The sequence below is a fragment of the Aquarana catesbeiana genome, linkage group LG01 (assembly GCF_042186555.1).
Source record: "Aquarana catesbeiana isolate 2022-GZ linkage group LG01, ASM4218655v1, whole genome shotgun sequence".
Classification (NCBI taxonomy): Eukaryota; Metazoa; Chordata; class Amphibia; order Anura; family Ranidae; genus Aquarana; species Aquarana catesbeiana.
In genome coordinates, this window is record NC_133324.1 from 856,757,724 (window position 1) to 856,770,036 (window position 12,313).

The 12,313-nt window shown below is 41.4% G+C and overlaps 1 protein-coding gene across 1 annotated transcript in view; it reads left to right on the top strand.

Annotated features, from left to right (window-relative positions):
* SEL1L3 (SEL1L family member 3) overlaps nt 1-12,313 on the top strand; it is a 112,409-nt gene that overhangs the window by 31,186 nt on the left and 68,910 nt on the right. The window contains exons 5-6 of the mRNA XM_073609138.1: nt 2,280-2,395; nt 3,924-3,982. Coding sequence (XP_073465239.1) covers nt 2,280-2,395; nt 3,924-3,982 — 175 coding nt within the window. The remainder of the gene's footprint in view (nt 1-2,279; nt 2,396-3,923; nt 3,983-12,313) is intronic.

Genomic DNA, 12,313 nt, shown 5'->3' on the forward strand with positions numbered 1-12,313 from the left:
TAGCTGCTAAAATCATATAAGAGACCAGTCTTTTTGGTGTTTTTTGTTATCCAACTTCTGGAATAGAGCAATTTCAGGTGATCTGGAGATGTCGATTCCTGTCACTGAGTGAATTGGATTGAATAATTGAATTCAGAATCTGGGTACCTTGGGGCATTGCCACCACATATGGAACATAGTTCCTATTAGTCCACAATTTTTAAAACAGAAGAGTAGTGCAACTATAGTTTGACCACCGTAGTAGGGACTAAGTACCAATGTAGTGATGTTTTATAATTGGATTCTACTAGGGTTGTATTGATAGAAATTTTAGATAAATCGTTAGCTATGTCCCGCCTTTCTGATATATCCAATGTAATTTTAAGATCATGCTTTCCCTACTGCGTGTATGGCAGCTTACAGTATGATTGAGATCAATCCTATCATATACTGTAATAGTGAAATTTTACCATTTAAAAAAATTTCTAGTCTTGCATGAAAACTCAAATAGTCAGAGATAGCAGGTGGGCAGCATGTTTCAATTTAGTCTTGAGAAAGGAAGTAATTTGGTTGTATTGGAACAATTCATTCGGGGGAACCAGTAGAGAATAAGAGCAGCTCGCACACTCGTAAACAAAACAAATCTGGTTGTACTATTGCAAACAACCTAGCCTGGAACTCGACTGTATATTCCAGGTGTGAGGAAGACTCACCAGGGGGTTGTCCTGACGAGGGTCCCACATTGCTTTTTAAGGCTGGGTTCACCCTATTGCGAATTGGAATTGAATTTCCCCACATCCAATTCGCATAGCAGGAGATTGTGACCGGCTCTCTATGGAGCCGGTTCACACATCTCGGCTGCGGCTCCGGTGTGAATTGCACAAGAGTCCTGTGTGTCTTTTGGTCCATTTCAGGTCTGAATTCAGTCCAAAATTCGGGCTGAAATGGTGAATGGAGAAGCACTGGACTGTAAGCCGCTGCGTTCTCCAGTGTGAACTCAGCCTTTAGCTATACTCCAGGAAAACAAAAAAGTCAGGGGCCAATTAACCAGTTCTCGACCGGTGCACACCGATGTACGTCGCAGAATGGCACGACTGAGCAAATGGGCGTACCCGTACGTCCCTTTAAATTTGCCACCTTGCCATTGCGTGCTCGCCGGCGGCGGCATGCGCCGGCTGGGAGCTCCATGAGTCAGGTCGCAGGTCCCGCGGACTCGATCGATGCGGGGATACCCGCAATCGCCTAACGGAGAGGAAGATCGGGGAGATGCTAATATAAACAAGAATCTCCCCGTTCTGCCTAGTGACGTGTCACGCGGAGCCACGCCCCCCCCCCCCCCCACAGTTAGAATCACTCCCCAGGACATACTTAACCCCTACACTGCCCCCTAGTGGTTAACCCCTTCACTGACAGTGTCATTTACACAGGAATCGGTGCATTTGTATAGCACTGATTGCTGTATAAATGACAATGGTCCAAAAAATGTGTAAAAAAATGTCCGATGTGTCCGCCATAATGTCGCAGTCATGATAAAAAAAATTATTAATAAAAATGCCATAAAACTATCCCCTATTTTGTAAACGCTATAACTTTCGCGCAAGCCAATCAATAAACGCTTATTGCGATTTTTTTTTTTTTTTTTTTTTTTTTTTTTTTTTTTTTACCAAAAATATGTAGAAGAATACATATTGGCCTAAACTGAGGAATTATAGCAAAATGTAAAAAATAATGCATTTTTTTCAAAATTGTCGCTCTTTTTTTGTTTATAGCGCAAAAAATAAAAACCGCAGGGGTGATAAAATACCACCAAAAGAAAGCTCTATTTGTGGGGAAAAAAAGGACGTCAATTTTGTTGGGTAGCCACGTCGCACGACCGCGCAATTGTAAGTTAAAGCGACGCAGTGCCGAATCGCAAAAAGTGCTTTGGTCTTTGGCCAGCAAAATGGTCCAGGGCTTAAGTGGTTAACTTACCAGTATGTCTTTGGAGTGTGAGAAGAAACCCGCACAGGGCCAGGAAGAACAGTCAAACTCCATGCAAGTAGTGTCTTGGCTGGGATTTAAACTGATGACCACAGTGCTACAAACCAAGAGTACTAACAAGTAAGCCACTGTGCTTTATTACACCTATGATCTTACCTGGCAGTGCTGTAGTGGTCCAGATCTCAGAAGCACATAACAGGTGAGTATTAGCTAGTTAACATGTAATTCCCCTTAGAAAAAAACAAAACGAAACTCAAGCTAACTGAACAACAGACAACAAATACTTATGTGATTTTATACCTGTGTTATTCTGATAACAGGTCAGATCCACGCTCAGATGCAGCTAACGAATGAAATTGATGTTGCAATATTATCCCATTTTATTCTCCCGTTGCATCAATGGGTGCGTCTCGATGTCACAGTACACAGCAGAATGGTAAGATTGCACTGATATTCCTTTTCTGCTGAAGAAGAGGCCTGCAAAGTTGCATGAATGTTTTAATCTGGGTTGTCGTTATAATCTGTTATTAAATCTGAGCGCCCCACCCCCACCCCCCGAGCTAGACATAAAAATAATTATACATGCTATAAATTCCATGCAGTGCACATACAATAATAAGGTACAGAAAAGCATCTTGGAACTGGACCTAGTAGGAGATGGTTACAGAGCAAAAGCTACTGTACAGCGATTTTTCAAACTGTGTAATGAGAACTGAAGCCAATACATCAACATGACAGCCAGGGAACAAGCATTCTCTAAGGAGGGGCCAGCTTTGGTCTCCCATGACAGTTTCCCTTCAAGTAAGGCCACATTGTTACTACTTTTTTTTTTTTTTTTTTATCAGTGTTATCTGCCTATCCCAGGCTTATAATTCCTTAGTCACCTCCCATTGTCTCCGTAGATCCCACCCTGATAAATATCTTCATACAAAAAATGTATGTGTAATGTCATTGTAGCAGTTAAAGAGACCCTAATAAAGCCCTTCAGCAAAGAACCTTCCTGTAAAGAAAATACTAAATTAGTAACTCTCCAGTTGCCCGTGGTAAGGGAACCAGTCAGTAAAGCCTTTCAGCTTCGGCTTCACTCCTGGTTCTATACTGCGCATGCGCTTTCTAATTGGCCCAGCGGCGGGGGAAGAAGGAGGGGGCTATCTTCCGGAAGTGGGGAAGGGGATCTGTCATAAACAGGGGTCCCATTCCCCTCCCCCCTAAAAGGTACCAAATGTGACACCGAAGGGGGGGAGGAAGCATATAAGTGGAAGTTCCACTTTTGGGTGGAACTTCGCTTTAAGGTTTGATGTGGTATGTGTTCAGAGATGGTTTTCTACATACCTTGGTTGTAACGAGTGGTTTTTTGCATTACTGTTGCCTTTTTATCATCTCAAACCTGTCTGTCCATTCTCCTCTGACATCAACAAGGCATTTTTATCCACACAACTACCACTCACTGGATATTTTCTCTTTTTCAGACAATTCTCTGTAAACCCTAGAGATGGTTGTGCGTGAAAATCGCAGTAGATCAGCAGTTTTTGAAATACTCAGACCAGCCCGTCTGCCACCAACAACCATGCCACGTTCAAAGTCACTTAAATCCCTTTCCCCATTCTGATGCTCAGTTTGAACTTCAGCAAGTCGTCTTTACCACGACTAGATACCTAAATGCATTGAGTTGCTGCCATGTGATTGGCTGATTAGCAATTTGTGTTACCAAATAATTGAACAGGTGTACCTAATAAAGTGGCCGGTGAGTGTAATTTTCAGGAGGTTACAAATGGCAACCTTCATATGTCTCAGTACAGGTTTCAATACAACAAAGTCATTATATATTGCAGAATGTTTTCCTGTGAAGGGCAGAAGAACCACTTGAAACACATGGTGGTCCTTACCTTTTAACAATATATACTGTATACTTAATTCATTAGCCTATAATCCATATTTAAATTGCATCCTTTTTTGTGTTTCAGATAATATTACGTACTTCTCTGGGGCGAGAATTGGAAAGTTATGAATCTCAGACTTATAGGTAAGTGAATAACAGAAAAAAAAGTTAAAGCATATATATCCAAAACATTTTATTTTGACTTTTGAATGGAGTCAGGAAGAATTAGAAACCTGTACTGTTTATTTTGCTGTCTGTGCCTCCACTGTGGAAATTTACAATCTCTGTTTGTACTGATGACCGTTCTTACCAAGACAAAAGATGATGGGAAATTCAAAATCTTACAGTTGTCACTGCAACATAAGATAAGGGGAAATCTATCTTTGGGAACTCCCTCTCTATCCTAAATGAAAATATGTTTTTCTGACTATATCTGTATTGTCACCTGTGATTTGATACATAATACAGATTTAAGTGGAATGCAAAGCAAACAGCTAAATATGCTTTTAAATACGTACGTTGATACCATGGGTATGACTGCTCGCAGGTAATGTGTACAGGTTCTCAATCTTGTACTCCGCCTGAACTCTAAAACCTCATACACACTATCGGATTTTCCGCAGACAAAGCCTCAGACTTTTGTCCGAAGGCGTGTGCCTGGATTTTGTCTTGCATACAAACGGCAAGGAATTGTTGCAACAAACACAAACGTAGTGACATACTACGTGTTTTTTCAGCTCTTTAGCACCACTCTTTGGGCTCCTCCTGTTAATTTCGTGTTTGTTGAGTGTTGATGCGCGCTTTTCATTTAGCGCTTTTCAGTCGTGCTTTTCATTTCGCGCTTTTCAGTTAGTTTCTGAACGGCCATTCGTTAACCAGACATGTTGCGGAATCAGAGGAGATAACATGTTATTTGTTATTGGCCTTGGAGTTATTGCTTCGACCCAAGTCCAGTCCAGAAACAGGAGGTGGAGTTCTTGGACCAAAAATTGGTTGCTTTATTAATCGTGACCAATTATGTCATATGCCTTTGCTGCGGGAGCTCCAGGAGAATAATCCAGATGTTTTTCGAAATTATCTCCGGATGACGGACCCCTGCTTTCACCAACTCTTGGCATTGTTGACCCCCTATATTAAGAAGCAGGACACATGCATGAGGCTTTTATTTTATTTTTTGATTGAATAATAATGATTTGATTTGGTATATTTTCTATATTTTTGGATGCATAGAATGCACGTTTTGGTTAAGTTCTATTGGCAGATAGCATGTCTAATTTTATTTGTTTTCTTTTTTTAATGCACAATAACAATAATTGTGGAGAATAATACGTGGCTATGTGTTTTACTTCAAATAACAGTTTGGGAGTAGGCAGTTACATTTAAAACAATACAATGTCAAATTGACAAGGGACACCAACATAGTTGTATATTTGATCTTAAAGTGGTGTTCCGGACGAAATTATACTTTTTAAATAAAAATACCGCTATAATACACAAGCTTAATGCAATCTAGTAAATAGTCTGTAAACTAAGGTCTGTTTTGTTAGTTTATAGCACTAGTTTGTTATTTTATAAACTTACAGCAGGCCGTGGCCATCTTAAATGTGGGCATCTGAAGCCAGACTGTATTTCTTCCTGGATCTCATCCTTGCAGATCTCGCACATGCTCAGTGCAGCACAAGCAGTGTAATAGGTTTCAGGTCAGGTTTCCATAGCAACGGCAGTGTCAGAAGAAATTGCCGCCCCTTCCCAGAAGGCATTGCAAACAGGAAATGATGCGATGGGCCATGGCCAGGGAGGAGGAAGTGAAAAATGAATACAGCAGATATACAGTAGGTGCTGAGAAGAAAAATAAAAAAATATCCAATTCGTTTTCAGTGCACAGTTTAGTGAGGGATGCTGAAGAGCTGTAAAAGTGGGTGGAACACTTTAAAAACTACGGGATAATGGTGTTGTGGTAACTTGCCCAAAAAACAAAAAAAGCATAATATTATTTTTCTTGATATCACTGGAGAAAAAAAGCCTTTGAAAATTTGTTTGCAATACCTCCATCAGTATCACCAGCAAAGCAGCTTCATTATTATCCCGTTAAAGAAGAAGAGAATTGTGCGCTACATTTCAAGATTTCATAATTTGCCACGTCACGAATGTTAATTCTCCATTACGAGCGCTAGTTTACAAGACCGACCGCTTCTGGCTCGTCCTTGCTTTGTGATGATTAATCTTCATGAACTTATTGTACCCATGTTGTGTTATTTTGACCCATATTAATAAATAAAGAATGAAACAAATACACATACAGTAGGGAAAATAATTATTTGATCCCCTGCAGATTTTGTAAGTTTGCCCACTTACAAAGAAATGAAGGGTCTATCATTTTTATCATAGGCGTATTTTAAATGATAGAGACACAAAATCAACAAAAACTGCAGAAAAAAAAAAAAACACTAGATAGAAATGTTATAAATTGAGTTACAGTTCAGTGAGTAAAATAAGTATTTGATCCCCTACCATCCAACAATAATTCTGGCTCCCACAGACTGGCTACAGTGTGTGCTCTTATGTTACACAGATTAGTCCTGTCAATTTAAGGAGGTGCTCCCAAGGACAACTGATTATGTGTATAAAAGACACCTGTCCACAGAATCTTTCAAACCACACGATCATGGCCAAGGCCAAAGAGCTGTCAAAGAACATCAGGGACAAGATTGCATATTTTATTATTATTATTATATATTTTTTTCCTATTTTTTTTCTTATATTTTTTCTTATTTTTCACTATTATGATTTTTTACTATCATCTTTTCTTATTCTTTCTTATTTCTTCATATACTTTTTATGGTTCATTTTTCATTATTTTTTGATTTTTCCTTTTTTCTTCTTTTATACAAACCATCTTACATTTCATTCTTACATTCTCCTGGTGTTTTAAACTCAATTCTTTTATCTCATTCCACCCTCTCATTGCACTCAGTATGTTGTGCTCGATTCCATTTGTTGCTTAGTAACTGATTCCACAGCTCCCATATAAAGGACACTTGTTGCATTAGCCTATTAGATCTGAAGAAAATGCGGAAGCATTGAAACGCGTCATCTGACACGTCCACACGTCACTTCCGCCCTTTGGCTCCTGGATCAGTGTTTGCGTTCCACGCCTGTCTCCTTCCGGTTCCGGTCTACTGCAACGGCTCTGGCTCCTTATGTCCGGGTAGATGCCGGCTCTCCTTACGGACACTTCCATCGTCATTGCAGCCCAGCACCTACAGCAGGGACCCCACGGACCACCCGTACATCACAGCGCTGACAGCGCCTCCACGTGAACCTGCACCATGCACCTTTTCAACATCTGAGGAGGACGTCCCTGGACCCACCACTTGTCCTTGCTTTTATTAACCCTATCTTTGTGAGTAGCCATTTGGCTGTTGTTCTTTTATATAACCCAATTAAAGTTTTAATGATACTGCACTTAGATTGGCGCTTCTTGCCTTTTTTCACATTATCTTTTCAGAGTTGTTTGCTTCCACTCTCAAGTGTGCTGCCGCTGGTGCTTAGTATCAGATTCCTGTGATTTACATATTTTCAGTGACTATCATCTCTACATATATTTTTCATTGACTATTTTTTTTATCCCCTGGACGGTTTGGCAGAGTCCCTATATATGTTTACCATTTTTGATCTTGCATATTCAGGTCACATTCCCTGTTTTTATCCTGGACTCTTTTCGTTAATGTGAATTACTTCATTCCAGCTTGTTTGTATGTTCTTGCGCCATTCATCCTTTTTGTTTACAAGATTGCGGACCTACACAAGGCTGGAATGGGCTGCAAGACTATCAGCAAGAAGCTTGGCGAGAAGGAGACAACTGTTGGAGTGATTATTCGCAAATACTAAGAAATACTAAATAACCATCAATTGCCCTCAGTCTGGAGCTCCATGCAAGATTTTGCATCGTGGGGTAAGGATGTTGTTCTGCTAAAGATACAGGCCGACTTTGTTGCATTGAGGGGAAAATGGATGGGGTCATGTTTCGTAAAATCTTGGGTCAGAACCTTCTTCCCTCAGTCATGACACTGAAGATGGGTCATGGATGGGTCTTCCAGCATGACAGTGACCCAAAACATACCACCAAGGCAACAAAGGAGTGGATCAAGAAGAAGAAGCAAATTAAAGCGGAGTTCCACTCATTTTAAAAGTCAGCAGCTACAAAAAGTGTAGCTTCTGACTTTGAATAATCAGACACTTACCTGTCCCACGGTCCAGCGATGTGGGCACCCGGAGCCTCGCTCCTCTCCTCCTCTTCTCCACAGCGCCGGCATTCTAACTGTGGGCATCCGGCTGTGGCTTCACAGCCAGGCGTGCACTGCGCAAGAGCAAGCCACCCTGCGTGTTGTGAACGGCCGGGCAATTGTCTGGGACCTGTGACGTGTCCCTGAAGATTGCAGGGAGGGAGGGGGGAGAGGTGATCTTCCTTCCTGCGCCAGGGGAGGAAGTAGGAGTTGGGTGCATCTTAAAACGGGTCCCCCCCCCAAAAAAAATGACATGCCAATTGTGGCATGCCAGGGGGTCAACATCACTTAAAGCGGAAGTTTAATTTTTGGGTGGAACTCCGCTTTAAGGCCATGGAGTGGCCTAGCCAGTCTCTAGACCTTAATCCTATAGAAAATGTAATGGAGGGAGCTGAAACCTTGAGTTGCCAAGCAACAGCCAAGAAACCTTAAGGATTTAGAGAAGATCTGTAAAGAAAAGAGGACCAAAATCCCTCCTGAGATGTGTGCAAACCTGGTCCTCAACTACAAGAAATGTCTTACCTCTGTGCTTGCCTACAAGGGTTTCTCCACCAAGTACTAAGTTTGCTTGGGGATCAAATACTTATTTTACTCACTGAACTGCAACTCCATTTATAACATTTGTATCATGTGTTTTTTCTGGATTTTTGGTTGGTATTCTGTCTCTATCATTTAAAATATACCTATGATAAAAAAAATTATAGATCCTTCATTTCTTTGTAAGTGGGCAAACCTAAAAAATCTGCAGGGGATCTAATAATAATTTTCCCCACTGTACAATGGGCTGAATAAACTATACGTGGCACAGTGCCACTGCTCCATGTATATTTGTGCACAGAAATGTCCAAATGCCCCTAAATAAACAGAGGTCCCATTTATTAGGTGCATATTGCACAGTGACAGTGCTCACCTGGCATCACTGTCCGGGGAGTCATACAGTGAACAGGACGTGATCATTGGGAAAAGAGAGACGTGGAGGCAGCAAAGCAACACAGAGCTGGCCAGTGCCCACTCCATCCGTGGTGGGTGGCTGTCTGGAGACAGACAGAGGGAACCTGCCTCCTCGTCAATGCTCAGCTGGGCAAAGGGAGGAGGCAGCTTTGTCCAGACATTACCAGAGGGAGTCAGCTTGATGTGCAGATCAAGTCCTGGGCAGACCAGGAACAGACCTTCAACCAATATCTGCATCAAATGTTGGTCTTTAGTTTTATATTATTCGTTTTTAGGGTACAGAAAGTGCAACATTCCTGCATCAAATCACAATTCGCGATATTATATTTTCTGGTGCACATCGTCTGGTACTCTTCAACATAGGCGGCACTATGTTGTTTATTTAAACACAAGAAAAGGTTCCCCTAGGTGGACTTTCCCGGCACTTGCATAACAGAGAAAATTAGAAATAGAAACTATAATACATCATAAAAGGATATATGTTTTATTCAATTAGGAAAATACAAATATTAAAAACAAAGTGGATATCATCGGTAACAAAGCAGTACTACTTAGTAAACACATTAAACAATCAAGCAATAGGCAATGGTGAAAAGAAACCAGAAAAACTCTTTTCAAGCCCAACGCGTTTCGGGGTGTTTAATGTTTCTAGGGTCCTTCTTCAGGGGCATGGTCGAAAAGAGGGGTTCATCTAAGTATATTGAAAAAAAAAAAAAAAAATAAATAAATTTATATAAGAATAAAAGTGTGTAGACAAGGGTCAAATAATGCAAAGGTTGTTAGTAGATATCCAATAGGGGGTTTAAATGATCCATTGATCACCTACCTGGAAATGTTCCATTAACTGCTTGTGGGAAAAAGTTTAAAACAAAAAGCCACTGAGAAAGAGCAGGGTGTCGATGGGCAATTAGGATGTAGTGGGTATAGGTGCTAGTATTAGATGGTATAAGCTGCAGGAAAGTAGGCAGCAATCTCCATAGAGGAGTATGACAATGTGCCCATCCCGCCCGACCCGGGCATGCGCAAGCCAGAGCGGAATGCTGAGGTCACAGGAAGGCGCCCCTAAAAATGAAAGAATTAAGGTACCTTAGCAGGAATTCAATGTGTGTAAGTAAATAAATGCAAAAATGACAGACCAAATAGGTATACAAAGAATATGTATCTATATTTTATAATAAAGTGCTTGCTGTCAGGTTTACACATATAAACAACAAAATAGTTGAGGCAGAGCAACAGGAGGAGGACTAAATGTAAGTTAAAGTATCATATACCTTATAGAAAACTGGGGTTATAAAAATATATATATATATATATATATATATATAATAATTATTGAAGTGAATTAATGCATAATGGAAAAAATTCCTAATTAGAAATATATAATAAGAAAATATATGTCCAAATGAGTACATACATCGTAAGAGATTTTATGGTTAGAAGACTAGAGTACTGTGGACAGAATTGGCATAATGGTGTATAATCCATATGTCACAAGCAAATGTGAAGCTAAAAAAGCCGTGTGTATAAATTCCTCTTAGCCTGCAGGAAATGGAATGGGGCCATAGCAGGATTAGGAAGTGGTAAAGAGGCAAAAAACAGTACATTCATATAACCCGAGATAAATGAATATTAGGAGAGGAAGTATAATGCATTTTTAGTAATGGTCTTTAAGGAGGAGAAAAATGGGAAAAAGAGTAAATAGACATACCTATAGAAGATGAAAATGTAGACACGGCCAAACACGCAATCCTGCATCCGGCATATGGAGCGCTTTGGCAGGGAATGAGTGGGGCCGGTTTAAGTATAAGACGGGCTCCAATCAGCTGGCGTCAATGAGACGCACAGCTGTGTGATGGAGGGCGTCAGCTGGGACGCCTAATAAAACCTCCCGAGGTGAGGGTGCGCGGCGCCGCCCCTACCGCGCATGCGCGAAGGCGCACTGACGTTGGAGCGACGTCGCGCACACCCGCCCCACCGACACGGAAGTGCCCTTCCGGCGAACTGAGCATGCTCGCCGGAGTGGCAACATGGAGGCGGTGGGCGTAAGATGGAGCCACGCCCAGCGACCTCCCTGAGCGCCGCCCCAGGGAAACAGATCTGGGGCGGTTTTCCGTGCCGGGCAGCCGCTCTGGCTGCACACGCCTCGGGGGGGGGGCGAGGGATGGGAAAGTTGGCCATAAAAGAAAAACATATGGAGATGTATACATCCTAGGTGGAGTAGAAAAACACAACCGAAAAAGTAGTATGGGAAGGTACAGAGTGATGAATATAAAAAAATTCAGGACAACCTTGGACGGTAATGAATTAAAGAATGGGTACATGGGAATTAAACGTTAGCCCTGCTGGATCTCAGTGGCTGCAATGGAAGTGTATGGAGAGAGGACTGGGACATGTCGCAAAACATAAAATCCTTAACAAGGGAGGGCAGACAGAATCAAAAGTTAAACAATATAATAGTGAGGTAAGCAAAATCAGGTAGTATGATCTCTTTATACAAGACATTATAATAGGCAGAAGCACCAACAAAAAACATCCAATGAAGAATCTGGCATTGGACAGAAGACTTAGTCGCAAGTTGGAGTGCGATTAATGCTGACACAAAATAGAAAACAGGCAAATGATATATATACAAGCAAAAGGAGGTTCCTGGAAGGGAACCAACCAAGCTGATTGTATGGATCTGATACATGGTTCCCTGGAAAATGCCGGTCAATATAATATGGTACACAATATGGAATAAGGGAGAAAAAAAAAAAAAAAAAAAAAAGGGCAGGGGGGTATGTATGAGGCCCGACAATCAGCTTGGTGTACAGAGTTGAGTGTGATATCACAAAAAAGGACACAATAGAAGGTGGGTAAAGGGAAGGGAAGGAAGGAAAAGGGGAGGGAAAGAAAGGGAGAGAGGGAGGAGAAGGAAAGGGGGGAAGGGAACTGGGAATTGATAAGGGAGGGGAAACAAGGAATTATTTTTCCATTCCCCCAGAATTGTAGCCTTCTAAAAAGGGTTTAAAACAGACAGCCTCATTGAGTCCCGGGGGTGTAGTGGCCTTCAATAAATGAATCCATTTTAGTTCTCGCTGGAGTAAAATTTTATTCCAGTCGCCCCCTCTGGGGTTGGGATGTATGCGATCCAAAATTAAGAATTTGATAGCGGGAAACTTGCCTCCATGTACCAGGGCTACATGCCGACCCAGAGGGAGATCCGGGTCAGCTGTTTTCATAGACAGAATATGCCTGT